Genomic DNA, 17,116 nt, shown 5'->3' with positions numbered 1-17,116 from the left:
TCACCGAACTGAGATGCGTTAGATCTGAACCAGCTGATCAATGAACGGTATATAATGATAACAACAACAATAATAAAAATAATAATGGTGATAATAATAATTATAATGATAGTAATGATAATAATGATCTGTGGGACTTGATTGTAATTATTTATTTGCAACTTAGTTTGTTTTTACAAAAAATGCCAAACGAACAAACAAGAACAATCCTCTTCATGTCAACATTTAAACGTCATGAAAGTCAGTAAAACGTTGTTCCTTATAATCTTTAAACAGAGGCTAATACTTCCAAAGCGTATAGAAGTTAAAAGTGATATCTATAATATATATATATATATATATATATATATATATATATATATGTAAATATATATATATATATATATATATATATTTACATATATATGAAATGTGTGAGTGTTCTTTTAAAGTAGATTTAGATACAGCGACACTTTGTTTTAATTTGTTAAGGGATGCGGTTACTGAAACACAAACTATTATAACAGAGATTTTAGAAACACATTACATTTATGTGTTTATCCTGAAAGGCAACAAACACACCGAAAACAGGTGGCGATGCTGCCATCTAGTGGGGAGTTTAAAATTGTAAATGAAAAAATAACTAAAAATAATAATGAAATAAGAGTCTGAGCTCTGCACTAACGCACAAACTGGCACACAACACAACGCAGCATTTCTTTCTATTCATTTGCTTACTTGATACACATCCCAATTTTTCTCATTTAGTTTCTTTTTTGTATTCAGCTTGTATCTCTCTACTACCTAGCAAGTAAATATCATCCTCTGGCGTAGCTGTAGGGGCTCTAACGTATGAATCTTAAATGATTGGGCATTTCCTGCTTTCTATTTATAGAAAGCAGCAGAAAGCAAATAAGCGAGGCTTACGTCAGGATTTGTCATTTATATTTAAGGTGCCAGCTCACAAACACACACTTGAATTCCTCTCTCCTCTCTCTCTCTCTCTCTCTCCATGTTACCCAGCTGCTCCATCCGTCCCATCCGCAAACCACGTGACCCAGTTCTCCAGTGTCCTTCAGCGGCTCATTCAGCATGATGGCTGCGGATGCTGCGGATGCTCTCTGCAGCATCCTGCATCCGCGCCGGCTCTCCCTCCTCTTTCTTACCGTCACCATCTCCTCCCTGCCGGCCAAGACAACGGCGCTGCTCGGCGTCCGGCCTGAAGACACCCAGAGCGGAGAACTGTCCGTGCAGGACGGGATATTGAGGGCTATCGAGGGGACCCGTTTCATGCTGAGGGTTTACTACTCCGCTTCTCCAGGTACCGAAAATCCCAACAGCCTGAACATCAGCGGCAGACCGGACGCAGCACCTGCCGCTCCGTGGATCGCGTTTATAGAGGAACCGGGTGGGGACAGTGGAGATGCAGAAAGTCCGCTTCTGTCCAGGGGGAATCCATGCGAAGAGGAGAATGCCCGGAGCTCAGACATCGAGCTGCTGGGTTCCTTCAGATCCACCTCAAGTCATAACTCAGTCTTAGTGGAGCTGCTCGCCAAAGACCTGCGCAGAGACGAGGTGATCAAATACTACTCCATGTGCGCGTTCGATGGAGTGAAATGGGAGCACTTGAGCACCAAAGACTTCTGGTTGGCGGTGGTGGAGAGACCTCCAGAGGCAGATGCTTGGCTGCAGGCAGGAGTCTCTGTGCTCTTGTTGGGGCTGTCTGCTCTGTGCAGCGGGCTGAATATTAGCATGCTGTCTCTGGACCCGGTCGAGTTGCGGGTCCTGCAGAACAGCGGCACAGAGAAAGAACAGAAATATGCGCGAAAAATAGAGTCAGTGCGTAAACATGGCAACTACATCCTTTGCACTGTGGTGCTGGGTAACGTGCTTACAAACACGTGTTTTGTGGTGTGGATGTGCCAGATCTTAGGAATGACCGCTCTCTCCACTGCCTCATGCACTTTGGGGATATTTTTTATTGGCGAGATTTTACCTCACTCGGTGGCATCCAGGCACAGTCTCGCCATCGCATCCAAGACCCTGTGCGCGACCCGCCTGTTGATGCTGATATTTTTCCCCATCGCCTACCCGGTCTCCAAGATTCTGGACATTATGCTGCACCAAGAGATCAGCAACTTTTACACGAGGGAGAAACTGGTGGCCATGCTGCGTGTCACAGACCCCTACCACGATCTGGTCAAAGAGGAGCTCAACATTATCCAGGGAGCCCTGGAGCTTAGGACCAAGACCGTAGAGGATGTGCTGACACCGCTGTCAGACTGTTACATGCTGTCCTCAGATGCTGTGCTGGACTTCTGCACCATGTCGGATGTGATGCAGAGCGGTTTCACACGCATCCCTGTTTATGAGAACGAAAGGTCCAACATTGTAGACATCCTTTTTGTCAAAGATTTAGCCTTTGTGGATCCTGACGATTGCACTCCTTTGAAAACAATTACTCAGTTTTACAAGCATCCCATGCACTGCGTCTTCAGTGACACCAAGCTGGACGTGATGCTGGAGGAATTTAAGAGAGGTAACTCGCTTCATTTTAAATCATATCAGAGGTTTGGTCTCTGCAGTCTCCATATCTCCCTGTGTGTCCTGTCTAGGACCTCTACACAACTTATGAGTAAGAAGTCAGCTGAGCATGTGAGGCGCCATATGTTTTAAAGCAACCTCCCACCAGTTAGGAGTTAAATGTTCTTTGAAGTGACTGTGCACTTAAGAACTACATTTTCAGTCCAGAAGTCAATGTATACATCAGCCCATTGGCTCAAAGTGGGCCAGCCAGTAAAGCCCTTTGATCTCCAGAGCAGTGAGAGACATATGTGAAATCTGATACTGTGTCACACAGTGTGTTTGGTTCAGCTAGAGTTTAGAGGCTACCATAATAGGGTTATCTTAAGAATTTATGTGATGAGAGAGATTTAAGTTGCCTTCCCATGACAACACTGTGAACTTCATCTGGCCCCAGGCTCGGTACCCCATTTCTATGCAAGTATCAGTTATCGGCTCCTCACTTAAAATGCTTGAAATGCTAAACTGTATCAAAAAAGGAATTTTGCACGATTTGCCTACACAAGAATTCATCTCTCTCTCTTCTCTGATAGCCATCTTTGCTGATAAGTGAATTGACAGCATTGCTGCACATGCAGTGATAACATCAGTTGACTATAGAGGAAAAGTGCATTGCCTCTCTTTAGGGACTATGTTCAGTCTTGATAACATTAAATATGATTCAGATTTAACGCTCAGTAGCGAAAACCTCTGACTCCTCGACTGAAAGTGTCACATTGTAAAATAAAGACACTGCCACAGCTGTTATGCAAGGAAATCTGTTTTATAGACAAAGAAAGGGCAATACATGTCTGCTGAATGCAGCTGGCCTTGGCAGGGTAAGGAATTATGTTGCCACTTACAGTTCAGGAGGTCCACTACACTTCACCGTGCCTGGGATTATGAAATATAGCATTGGTCTGGCACAAGTGATCCATGAGCTCACACTTGACTCACATGTGTGTCGGCATCGCTTGTGTGTCTCTCTTGGGTGTGAAGCCTGGTTTCACCTTTAAATTATTTGTGCACACTTAATTGTCAGCCCACTGTGACTTTGAAGTTCCTTCCACTCTGTAGGTCATCGCCAACCAACCAGCAGAGCAACCATGAAAAATTCAGCTCCAACCTTTCCCTTCCTCTCTCACCTCCCTCCGACTTTGCTTTCATGGCTAAAAGCCTCCTGCTGGTCAGGAAGCCTGGCTGGAAGCTGTGATGATGTCTCACTGAGATGGTTGGTGGGCAGAGGTGAGGTCTGTGTTAGAGTAAAGAATGGAAATGTCACCAGGAAGAAACTATCGTCTGCAAACATACTGTTGAGTGGAGAACTTAGCCATGCAGACAGTTAGCATTTTTCAGTTTTTCAGGCCTCATAAACATTCAAGTTGAAATAGAAAGATTCTCCAGTCTCAGCTACAATTATCTTTTTTATTTTTTTTTTTAAAGTTGTTTGGTAAAAAGGTGACAGAGCAAGTGAAAAAGATAATGCAATCAAACAAGTGAAAATCTATCAGACAAATATAAAAGTCTTTCCAAAATCGATAGCAAAGAAGCTGCTTTTCTTGTGGGTGTTCATGCTGAAGAGAACCCCCCTTTATGATTGCACAGCAACTCAAAAATGCTTTCCACAGTGTTCTTTAGGCATGTTTTTCTTTGTCAGCCATCAACAAAGAGAATACTTAATGACCACAACCTCAGACAATTCAACACGAGATACAAAATTCTGCAAACATCTAAAATAAAAAAGATGGAATGCACTTTACAAAAACATACAAAAGGAAGGCCGGGGGAGTCGTGGAAAGCAAATCCTAAGGATTGTTGAAATAAACATCAGGCTCTATCCAAATGAAAGAGGAAATACCAGAGAATAAAAAGAAACAGTTTATGAGTCAAAGCATACCACCTCATATGTCAAGCATAGTGGTATTCCTCTTATGGCTTGGGTGTCTATGGCTGCCAAATGAACAGGCACGCTGGCTTTTATTTATAACTGTCTATTTATTCATTCTGCTGGTGAAGGGCCAGGATAAGTAGCCTGCTCACTCTGAATCATACGCATCAAAACTCTCAGGGTGAATTTTTATCATGCAACAGGGCGGTTATTCTAAACACATAACAACAAAGAAATTTTCAGGGTGAAGAGGTGGGATATCCTTAGCTACCAATAAGCAGAATCAACTGATTCCTGAAGACCAGAAAAAAGATAGTAAGACTTCACAACGAGTATGGCTCGTTTGAAGATGGCTGCAGTAAAAGCCTGGAAAGCTTTACCATTGCACCTTCTTGTGTTTGTGGGTCAGAGCCTTCAGGCTGCAAAAGATTTTAAATATGACAATTATTATGTTATCGTTCATATTATTTGTGAACATCCAACCCTTGGAAAGTACACTATAAGAGGATTCCATTCTCAAACAGTTGGTTGTATATTGATGTAAGCCTGCTCAATGTAAAGCTAACACACGGCACTTGGCAATCAAATTGACTGAGCTGATGTACGAAACCTGAACAGAGCAGACTTCCATTTATACATTTAGGCTTTTGCAGCCAGAGTGTTTTATGCTGCTGTAAATATTTGATTTTTATTAGGAAAAGACAAGGTTATTATTCTTATATTATTCTTAAGTAATAGTAGCAACACCCCTATAAAAACACTGCATTATAAATTTTACTAGAATGCATTAAAGATAATAGGTTTTTCCTTTTAATATTGCTTTTGGTTGAACTCTAAACAACATTATACAGAATTATAACACATTTATCGTGTGTGTGTGTGTGTGTATGTATATATATATATATATATATATATATATACACACATACACAGAGTAAAGACTTGTATCTAAAAACAGAGCCGAATAGATTCAATTACACATATTTTGTAAAATAAGCCATTTTAATACAGCATCATCCCTGCAACGACTCGATAGAGTGAATGTCACAAGAAGTCAACGCCGCAACTACACTACAAAAAATAGGCTCCGACTCAATTAACAAACCACAGAAGGTAGACACAGTTTAAGCCAACTGTTTTCATAAGCTGTTTGTGCACCAGTGTAGAGGAAAATTACTGCTCCGGAGACATAAAATGAAATATTTTATTCCAGATCTCATTACGGCTTTAATGCTGTGGTTAAATAAGCAGATAGAAATAGGTACAAACATATGCGCAATCTAAAACACAGTTTTCTAACATAGACTGATGGAGCCACAGAAAGTGGTAGAGCAGAAACGTTTTGCAAAAGGGACAACCATGGAGGACCCAGTTTTGCTCCGGGCATGTGTGTCTGCGTGTGTGAGTAAGTGTGCGTCATTCTGCAAGAGTATTATGTAACATATGAATGATGTAATGCGGTGCCCAGGCACATCAGCAGCTGAGAGCAAATCCGTAGCTGACTCACCTGAGCTCTGCAGAGACATAGACCTGAGTGAGTGCAACCTCACCACCTCAGTCAATCCCTCACAACCCAGAGGTTCATGTTTGGATATGACTGCCAGTCAGTCAATCAGATTTTTTTTTCTCTTGTTGCTGTGGATTAAAGCATTTGATCCATTTTATCCCTTGGCGGTGATCCCCTAAATCGGCCCATCTTATTTGAGCCACAGATTTTATTCAAAGTGAGGCTGGAGACTTTTTTTTATGTGTCTGTTGGAACCTGTGGTCTAGTGACATCATTTTGATTAGGTAACTTATTTGGTCACCAGACTAACTCGCGTTGATGAAAGCAGAACAGACTGATGAGTTCAGCATATTTCAACATATCTGATTTTTAAGTGAGTGGAACAGAAAATAATGATAATAAAAAAAATATCAATATAGAGCAACTTGTTTGTGTTGATAATTTTTTTTTTTTTTACTTTTCTGTCCTTGTATGTTCAAGTTTGGTTGCGACGTTGACTTCTTGTCACATTCGCTCTATCGAGTTGTTGCAAGGGTGATGCTGGCGAGCTACGTCATTGTGTCCGACAGGCTTGTCGCGTTCAGCTAAACACAGTCGCAGTGAGCCCTCGGTTTGCTCATGGATGTGTACAGATGTGCTGTGGGTGTGTGTACGTGTGGGCATGAGTGTTTACCGAGGCGGCAGCAGCATGGGCAGTTTATTCAGCAGATGCAGGCATCCCCAGACTGATTGTGTAATCTCTGTGTTTACGTAAGGAAACCAAGTCTTCCAACTGTCAAAGTGTCTGGAGACTAATCCCCCAATGTCCACTTTCTTTTTGTCTGAGAACACAAACAAGGGCAAGTCTGGCATTGAAGTCATTTTCAATTTAACCTCTGGGATAGATCCCTCAGGTTTTTAGTTGGTGAATTAATGCTGATTTTCATCTTGGCTGCACAGAGCCAGTTGGAGGCTGTTGACTGGAGTTATTTTTATCTGCTCATTTTGCCTCTCGGCACATTGCACAAGCAGTTTTTAGCCCGAGCTCCCATTTTGAAAACATTCTAACCTGTCCTCTTCTCTTTTCTGATGACTGCAGGAAAGTCCCACCTCGCAGTGGTGCAGCGGGTGAACAGCGAAGGCGAGGGAGACCCCTTCTATGAAGTGATGGGCATCGTCACCCTTGAGGACGTTATAGAGGAGATCATCAAGTCTGAGATTGTGGATGAGACAGATCTGTACAGTATGTATAAACATAGTGTTTATGAAGCTCTGCATCAGGGCTATCTTATTGCTTCCAGCTCCCCTACTGAGAAGATTTTCGCTTAATTTATTGCAGCAGCTGTCACATTTTGTTCAGCTTTGTGCTCTCCAGCAGTCACTGGAAAATGCCCAGATAATCAGCATAAATTCCCATAACAGTTATTAGGACTGCAACTAATAATGCTGTAGTATGAATTGTGAATGGAATGGGAGTTTTTTGTGGTCCATCTACTTTGCTATTTTCCCGCTATTGGTTCCACCTTCTCTCCCCTGTTGTTCCCAGCTCCTTCCTAATTCTTAATTAAATAATGTGACTAAATGACCCAGTCTCTTCAGATAATCGCCATAATCCCCTTATTTTTTAATTGGCTGGAAACGCTCTCCACGGATTCAAATGAATTCAAATGCAAAGCTTCCTTCATTTCATATCTAGTCCAGTCTGCACGTGCTTTCGCTCACTGAATTTTAGTTTCCTTTGTTATTCTCCTGTACGTTTTCACAGCAGCCCCTGCTCTCAGAAGACATCAAGATATAATATGAGTGTGCTGCAGTTGAAATTGTATACAGTGTCTAAAGCAGTTTCTGTGAGTGGTGCACCTGTGTGTCTGCATATAATGTTTGCGTGTTTATATATAGCACGAGGGACCTAATCTCTTCGAGCTTTGTCATACAGTTTTTTCATGAACCCAGCTGTTCTAGAAATAATATTGTAGCAATAACGCATTTAATGAAAAATATATAAATATATATATATAATACTCTGCAGAGGATAAGCCAATTTATCAGTCAGAGGTTACAGCACTGGATAATCTCCAGCTCTGTACAGCTTTAGATGAATATACTAAGCATGCAGGATATAGAAGTGCACCAATTAATTAGTGCCACATCAGAGTAGTTTCTAATTAATTATAGTGCAAACAAAAACATTGACCTCGCTCTGCATATATGGCACATTAAGTATTTAAACCTAATTAATGAGGTAAGAACTCTTTAGCTTCTCTAACCTATCATCAGAGAAAGTGCTACATTTTTTTACGCACTTTCTCGGATTTGTGTCTGTTCATAGCTGATAATCGCACAAAAAGGCGCGTGTCCAACCATGAAAGGAAACAGCAGGACTTCTCTATCTTCAAAGTGGCAGAAAATGAGCTGAAGGTGAAGATCTCGGCCCAACTGTTGCTTGCAACACACCGCTTTTTGGCTACAGGTAGCATTTGTGTGTTTGTCTCCATGAGCTGAATGCTAAGCATTTGGAAATAGCATGAGAACAAAGGCCGGGGGACGTGGTGTTTCTCCCTTGACTTGTGTTGTTTCACAACAGAGGTGGAGCCCTTCAGGCCGTGTCACCTGTCAGAAAAGATCTTGCTGCGGCTGATCAAACATCCCAGCGTTGTGCAGGAACTAAAGTTCGACCCCAAGAACAAGCACGCTCCTCAACACTACCTCTTCCAGAGAAACAAACCTGTTGACTACTTCATCCTGATCCTGCAGGTACTTCTAAACTGATAAAAAAAGGGTTTGAATAAGAATTAGGAAGCAAGCAACAATTATCTGTATGCTCAGCGTTGTTCTGGCAGTGAATTTGCATTTGAATGTGCATTTTTCCCTGCGTGGGACGCACCATTAGATGAGTAATCAATTGACTGTTCACATTATTAGCGCAGTGCTCAAACCTAATCCATGTAAATGGCTGTGTTAATCTTGCAGGGACGGGTGGAGGTGGAGATAGGAAAAGAGGCTCTTCGGTTTGAAAACGGAGCATTTTCCTACTATGGCATGCCAGCGCTCATCCCACCACTGCCTATTGGTAATTCACTGGAAATATGAAGCAATATGGATGAGTAATTTTGAAGGTTCTCGCATGATGAAAACATGCAATGCATTGGGGGAGGTGAAGTGTATTTCCTGCCTTAATGCCACCCTGTGTCTGTAAAGTGTCAGCCTGCTGAGCAGCAGCAGCCGTGGGAAGTAAGTAATTAAAAGAAGAGATTTCAGAGAATTTCCCAGTGGAAGGGCATGACCTGCACAGGATTATATGAAATCCAGCTAAGACTGCAGAGCAAGTAGAAAGCCTGTCTTTTGCTTTCTCTCCCTGGTTTCTTGTGGCGGTAGTGTGTACATTTTTTACGTGTGATGTTCAGGGTGAGTTTAAGCTATTTGCGAGACCTCATTAAAAATCTGAAAATCCCTACTTAGGACATTTCAGAATTTTCTCTCAAACAGCTGCACAATCATCACATCTCAAAAGAGCAGCTTTTTACAGTTTTTTTCTCTCTTTCTGACTCATCGCTCTGCATTGAACTGACAATTCATTTGCCATTTCACTAGACAGTGGTGAACACAAAAACAGGCAGAAAACAGTGTAGATGAATTAAAAGGACCTGCATGACCTTCCGTAAAGCATGCTCAGTTACTATTCGAATACAATTTTACTGCTCTCTTGTAAAGCAGGGGAGATATCTTCTTTTTAATTGCGAGGGAGTCACTCAAAATGCATTTGGGGTTCAAATATGACTTCATTTTCCAAGCATGAGGTAAAAGATGAGGGTGGCCAGTGCAGCATACGGCACCATGGAGGGTCCTGTTGGACCACTTCACCCACTGTGTGAGCAAAAGTTGCAGCACAAGGGCCCGGTTTTTGACTTTTGCCTGTATTTTTAAGTTGTTACACATGAATCACATCATGAGAACGATTGTTGACGCTTTTAATTTTTATCTGTGCCAGAAGTCTTTTTTAGCCTATTATATAGCCAAGGAGCTGAGCCAGTGTGTGTCTTTAATGTAGTGACAGCAGATTGATTAAATGTGGAAGACTGACATGCACTGTTGAGATTGTGCCTAATTTCACTTGACAGATTGCTGGTTATTCATCCTTTGTTTTGCATATGAATGGCTCATTAAACGAGGACCTTTTTAACACTGAAGGAAAGAGATTAAAAAAACATTATTATGCAATGGTTTTATTGTATAATGTTAGCTACAATTAAAGTACCTCAAGAATAACTAAAACTTGAAGGAGAGTTATGAGATTTGCTTAAATGAGCTTAAAAATATGACTCAAGACTTTTTCCTAACTGACAATTGAACATTTTGTTGAGGTATATAGAAGAAAAAGACATTATAACTTGGACTTGTTTGTGTGAACTCTTTATGCTTATTCTGGTTAAGGATTTTGACCTTTACAAATGATGTATGTAGAAAAAAACAGACCTCAAAATATGTTTCCTTCTTCTGCTCTGTTCAGGTCAGAGGTATAGCTCCCGGGCCAGCAGCCTGAACCAGTCGGATTCATTACTGAGCGGAGGCAGTGTGGGTCAGCTCACTGCAGGTGGAGGGGTCTATTTACCCGACTACTCAGTCCGGCAGCTCGCAGACCTGCAGATCATCAAGGTTACAAACATAAACGGCTGCACACACATAACCCAGAAAAATATGAAGAAAACCACTGTTATTGTAGGCTAAATTAAATCTCTAATTTCCTGCGCACTGAAGGAAAAAATTGGGACCACAAAGGAAGAAAAATTTTAAGCTCCCTCCATTTAATCTTAAAATTTCCCAAAAATGCTTCCGCTGCTGCTGCTGGATTTGCCTTTGATATGTCCTGATCCCCGTTTCTGACTGAACACAGACATCCTGTCTCTAACTCTCCCACCACACAGCCTCTTTCCACTAATCACTGCGGATAATTGAGCCCCTTTTAAGCATGAATATCTTAACCTTAAATGATACATGTGCCCTCTCACTTCACCTCGCCTCCCTTTTCTTAAACACAGTGCACGCTTCCTCTCGGCCACATGCGCAACTCTTAACAGTGGCCGCACACACAGATCTAACGCTGATGATAATGGCAGATTTCTTGGCGGCCCACAGATCACTAGAAACCACTACCACAACGCCCTAACGGCCACCAGGATGGACAGCAGCCCACAGACACCAGAAGCGGTGGACCCTGATGGCAAAGGGAGGCCTCCGGTCCCAGAGGCCCGCTCACACAGCATTGCCCTCCCCCTCACGCACACACACACTCGACTGGGACTGGCACGCCTTGCACATCTCCATCCCCATGGTGGCCTTCGCAGCACCTCGCAGCTCAATGAAAGAAACCGTATTGTTCGTAAGTAATATAGATGCCTTTATTTAACAAGAAGTCAACTAAAAACTGTAATTTGTTCATGAGCTTTTTCTCAGGCAGCACCAGGTTTTTACACCACCTAAACTTGAAGTATGAGGAATTTCCTTGTGTTGGTCAAATTTTCTTTCAAAGAGGAAAACAAGCTTTAAATGCACAAATTGAAGTTTGTGCATCTGAAAGCAGGGATAGAGAATTTAAAAGAAACACCATTGATTCATTTAACTATTTTAAACAAACATAATGATGGCCCGTGATGTGGAAACACAGCTTGATGTTCCCCATGTTGTTATTTGAAGATGAACTATTCTGTAATAATTATGGCAAAACTAAGAAATTAAATGAAATCAGCTGCTTATAATAATAAAAATTTCATCCTCTAATCTTACCCTACTTGTTCATAAGTATGCATGTGTGAAATCAGCACATAACTTGGAACAAATAGTTTATTTTATACAGTACAAAGACTTCTGTCCCCACACCACTGCAGTGGACTGTAAGTCAACATGTGATTGAACTGCAGACTTTCAACTTCACTTCAAGAGGTTTTACAAAACGTGTGCACAAACTGTTTAAGAATTGCAGGCATTTGTATATACACTTTCCCAATTTCAGAGGTTCAAAACTAATGGGACATGCTGAAATAAATTGAAAGATGTTTTTAATACTTGAAAAATGAAAAAACTTGGCTGCCTAGAACACACCAAACATTACCAAATGTTGTGTTTGCTCCCTTGAGATTCTCTGCCAGGCCATTTCTGCAGCCGGTTGTTGTTTGTTTGTGGGTCATTCTGCATTCATCACGCACTGATGAGTTGAGATCAGCTGACTGACTTGGCTGTCGAAGACTATCTAATTTCTTCACCTGGAGAATGCCACACTGTTGCTTTTGCACATAATGAGCAGATAAACAGTGTGGCATGCTCTGGATCACAAGCCTTTTCTCTCCTTCTCCACATTTTTCTCTTCCCACCATAATCATACAAGTTCATCTTGTTTTCCTCTGGTTGAGTGATTTTTTTTTCAGCATAGTGCCGGCTCTTTTAGAGGTTTTTTGGCAAAATCGAATCTGATCTTTCTATTCTGGAATGTAAACGATGCTTTGCACCTTGTTGTAAACCCTTGAATTTCCATTCATGAACATTCATGTCTCTTGATTGTAGGCTTTGACAGTGATACAAAACCTCCTCGAGAGAGTTTTTGACTTGGTTAAATGATGTAAAGTTGTTCTTCAGCTAGGCCTTTTGGTGTTGCTGAGGTTACCAGTGCATTCACTCTGTTTAAGAATGTGTCAGATTGTTGCTTTTACCGTCTCTGTGAGGTTTTTACTGTCTCTAATGATGCCAAATGATAGTGTTTTTTACTTGCATTAACATTTCATTGGGCCTCATATTTAAAATCTGAGAAAAATTATAATGAAAAGCTATAATACAGAAATTCAACACTTTGAATCGGCTTCATTTGTCATGAAGTAGCAAAGAAGCAGGTCTCATAAATGCTTTGAAACTACTGGTCAGTCAGTTTTCCAGTTAATTTTGAACCTTTAAAAATGGGAGACGTGTATAAAAATACCTGCAATATTTAAACAGTTCATGCTAAAAAATTTTGTAAAACCACTTGAAATAGAGCTGAAAGTCTGCACTTCAGTCACATATTGCTAGTTTGATTTGCAATTCACTGTGGCGGCATACAGATGCAAAACAACATAAACTTATGTCTTTGTGCAACATATTTATGGAGGGCACTGACAGACGTAAAGAATGACTCACAAACGGCAAATATTCAAAATGACTCAGTCATTTAAATGTGACATCAACCAATCTGTACTTGTTTCGAAGCTTAAAGGGGTCCCACATACCATCTGTCTTATGCAGTGTGTAGCCCCTCACCCACTTTTGTGTGCTTGTTAGTTCCATTAAGAAATGTTGCGGACAGATGTCTCCACTCTGGTTGTCAAAAAAAAAAAAGTGTTTACAGCTTTAAATTACCATGTAAGAATTAAACCCCCTCTGTTAGTTGTAGGTCCTCTTTTTTACTTTTAATCCTACACTGGGTACTATTTTTAATATTCAGCCTCTTTGTTGGAGGCCCCCAAAACACTTAAATAATACTAAGCTCTCTAGCTCCCTCTTCAGGTAGAGTTACAAATATGCTGCTTCTTGTTTTTGGTGGTTTACTTTTTTATTTATTTTACAGGCAGTAAATCCGATGGGCAGAGAAGTCCAAATGATACCGTGTTCCTTCGCATGGATGAGATTCCCTATATCCATGAGGACCGGCCAGAAAGTCATGGAGAGGATGGTGAGTGCCGCTCGATACAGCCAACAATCAAACATTTAATTTTTTTATTTTCAAATGAAAAAAAAAAGTTTCCAGAAAACGTTTTTATTTTTCATAAGTAACGAGATACATTCACTGGTCACTTTATTAGATACACCTGTTCCTATTTAACACAAATATTTTTTCATGTAGCAGTAATTAGGCATGTAGACAATGTCTGGACAACCTAAGCATCAGAATTGGGAAGAGAGGTGACTTGTGTAGCATGGTTGTTGGTGCCAGAAACTGCTGATCCCCTGGAATTTTCCTACACAACCATGAATGATGATGAATGATCAGAAAAAGAGAAAACATTCAGTGAGCGATGATTCTCTGGGAGAAAATGCCTAGTTGATGTCAGAGTTCAGAGGAGAATGGCCGGGCCCCTTAGCACCAACGTTTATAGGATAATGTGACATGTCACAAATCTCAAATGATGTCAGACTGTTCTACTGAACATGACAGTGAGTTCACTGTACCCAAATGGCCAGCATAGAGCTGAATCCAATAGAGGTCCATTTGGATGTGATGGAATGGGAGATTCCTATTGTGGATGTGGAGTCAACAAATCTGCAGCAACTGGGTGGTGTAATCGTGATCATTCCATAAAGAATTAAGGCAGTTCTGAAGGCAAAAGGGGGTCCAACATGGTACTAAGGGTACCTAGTAAAGTGGCCAGAGAGTGAATATAGCTCTGTATTTCATGGTTTTCAAGCTGTGGAGGATGTGTTCATTTTTTTACTTACGTCACAAGTTAAGGAATCTCGGTTTAAAGCTACACTACAAAAACTTTTGCAGAACTTGTCACCTAGTGTGGGCCGTGTATCTACGTAGCACCCCCCTCCCTTTCACTCTCTAACTTTCTCCTTCAAATGTGCCTACAGAGTCTCAGCCATCCACCTCTCCCTTCATAAGCTCTTTGTCTCTGTCCAGCTCTGAGGAGAACATTGGCAAGAAGCTATTGCGTAAATTGAGTGAGTAAGCCATTTGTCATGAACACTAATGCGACAGCACTCCCACACACACTGTCAGATGTGCCCCAACTTTTCTGTCAGACATAGCGATGGTGCCGAGTGTATCTTAGCAACAGGTGATGAGCTACGTCTTTCTCAACAGCCTGCTGCTTCCTGCATAGCTCATTCTCCAGATGCAACTATGCCATTCTGGATCACATACAATATAACACAGTTACTTTTATCTATTTATTTGAGGCTGTAGCTCTGCTGAACTGTACATCTGATGTTATATCAGTTTGTGACAAGTTTAATTTAAAAGTAGTACAAGTATCAGGCTTTTGGTCTTTATAAAAATGAGAGTTGCTGCATTTTCACAACATGTTCTCATCTGTTTCTAGGTAACAAGAGGAGGAAAAAGTCTCGGGATGGAGAAAACAGTTTGGAGGAAGGTTCAGAGCAACAGCCAGTGACGAGCTAGCACAGTGGCATGTAGGAAGAGAGATGACGCACACATCCTCTTCCTCTTTATCATTCACAAGATTAACTACATTAACTACAAACTCTTCGTATACCCCCTTCAACTCTCAGGATACTGAGCCATCTTATCTGCTGTAGCCATCAGAAATACTCAGGTCCCACCCTGGCCCACTTGATCTATAAAGCATGATTGGACGGATCTAAACAGTAGTATTTGAGTTATCCAGCTTTGCACCAGTGCATCTTTTGTAGTTACTGGCACATCCTTCTTTTATTTGTTAGCTCTATCCACAAGGTTAACATTTATTCATAACATTTAAACTGTAACTTGTTTTTGAATTTTGTCACTATAAACCCAACGAGGGCCTTAGATAGTATCTGAGCCAGCTGATACACTGATATTTATTATTGAGTTGTCATGTTAACAAGGCAGTTTCCACATACTGTACTGAAACCACTGTTTGCACAGGGAACTGTCCTAATGTTGCCATAAGGCTGCCACCTACTGCCACACAACCCAACACACACTAACCAGTGGCAGAAATAGAAAGCCAAACAATAAGAGCACAACTTTTTTTTAAGAGAAACATTGTAACTATATACCTATATTTAAAAAAAAAAGCCACCAATTAATCCTCAGCTTGAAAGACTACTTGTTGTATTCAGTGACTCAGTAACGTTAGAGGGTTATAGTCATATACCCGAGTTTTTATATGGAAGTGTGAGGAAAGTAATTTAAAGATAGCAATATCAAGTCCTCCTAAATACTGTAAATCGCTTGGACTTATCACTGCACTCCACGTTCATTCATAAAATTCATAAATGTAGCTGTACAGACACACCTTACGTGTTTCTATCAAGCAACCACCATTCCACCTTTTTCCCTCGGTGTCTTCATATTTTAGATAAACAGTCATTAATCTGTTGTTTGATTGCATTCAGTAGAACACATTGTCTTTTGTGCATTTCATAGGGAGCATAGAAAGCTGTCTATGTATAGTTCATTTCGCACAGGGTCACTCACTAAAGCTGCACACACCAATTAAAAATAAGCTAGGGGTTTATGGGATTTGGATCTTTGGGTTTGGGGATCCAGATGAACATTAGGGGCATTACTGAAGAAGAAGTTGCTACTTGCATGTTTCTCTGTGCTGCTTTTACTATAGAATTACCCCCTGCTTTTCCATATGCATGACTACGATGCATGACTAGGCTGCAGTACGTTCTCAGCGCTGAGGCGCTGTTTGACTTTCCTGAATCCTAAGTAGATTTTAAGATGGCTTACACATAGGCAGCAGACATCGGGTTTTAATTGCTAAAGTTGAAAAGAATCATCAAATGCTGCCAGCTAATGGAGAAGCACAAAACAAGGCTGCAGACTTCATCGAAGGTTCCGCTTTAACAGCTACTAATGATGTACACAGGGATTGGGGAATTCAGAGGAAGCACGAGAAGGCTGCTCAAGAAGGAACATTTTAATAAGAAACAGGAAATAATCTCCTACTGCAATAATAAACAAATTGATTCTATTTAAATTGGGAGTTAGTCCCCCAGTGGACTACGCTGATCTCTTTTCTTGAAATCTTGAACCTGAACAGAGGGAGATTTGCCTGACGAAAGCAATATGACATACACTGACGTCAAGCCACCGCCTCTTTTCAAATGCACACAAAAGTGGTGTTCTGGTATGCTCAGTGATTTAATTCAATCTGCCTGGTAAGGCTAAGTACAAAGGTTATTGCACTGCTAAGCTTTTTACAATGACCCCGCTGTACCAAACACGTGGGGGGAGTGTGTTTTGATCCGTTGACTCTAAGTGTAAATCTGGAACTTTAAGGGCGAGGCTTTTACAGAATTTGCAGTTGGTTTTCACCTCTTTATATTTGTAAGGATTGATGTAGTGTTTGTTTGGGGTAAACTAACAAAGATACATTTTGTAATGCAAAATTCAGAAGAATATATTAGCAACCCAGAGATATCAAGAAATGGATCAATCATTCTACACAAGGGTAAATTAATTTATTAATAAATCTACTGGAGTATTGCTCTTGTCTGCT

General features: G+C 40.9%; 1 protein-coding gene across 1 annotated transcript; it reads left to right on the top strand.

Annotated features, from left to right (window-relative positions):
* Positions 1-945: 945 nt before the first annotated feature.
* Positions 946-17,101, top strand: cnnm1 (cyclin and CBS domain divalent metal cation transport mediator 1). Its single transcript, XM_006783908.3, has 10 exons — positions 946-2,518; positions 7,015-7,158; positions 8,245-8,385; positions 8,500-8,669; positions 8,886-8,985; positions 10,423-10,568; positions 11,049-11,292; positions 13,504-13,608; positions 14,511-14,600; positions 14,981-17,101. Exons 1-10 carry the CDS (start codon positions 1,072-1,074, stop codon positions 15,058-15,060), a joined length of 2,667 nt encoding a protein of 888 aa, XP_006783971.1. The 5' UTR covers positions 946-1,071; the 3' UTR covers positions 15,061-17,101.
* The last annotated feature ends 15 nt before the right edge of the window (positions 17,102-17,116 follow it).

This window comes from Neolamprologus brichardi, chromosome 13 (genome assembly GCF_056152115.1).
Source record: "Neolamprologus brichardi isolate AB-2024 chromosome 13, ASM5615211v1, whole genome shotgun sequence".
Lineage (NCBI taxonomy): Eukaryota > Metazoa > Chordata > Actinopteri > Cichliformes > Cichlidae > Neolamprologus > Neolamprologus brichardi.
The sequence above is the reverse complement of the archived record's forward strand: the minus strand, read 5'-3'. Positions and strand labels throughout refer to the sequence as shown.

What these genes read in the sequence shown, in the direction of transcription:
- cnnm1 (XM_006783908.3), top strand. Translation starts at nt 1,072, where the DNA reads ATGATGGCTGCGGATGCTGCGGATGCTCTCTGCAGCATCCTGCATCCG. An exon ending in GCTGGAGGAATTTAAGAGAG is followed by an intron (nt 2,519 to 7,014) that starts GTAACTCGCTTC and finishes TGATGACTGCAG; the next exon opens with GAAAGTCCCACCTCGCAGTG. An exon ending in ACTTCATCCTGATCCTGCAG is followed by an intron (nt 8,670 to 8,885) that starts GTACTTCTAAAC and finishes TTAATCTTGCAG; the next exon opens with GGACGGGTGGAGGTGGAGAT.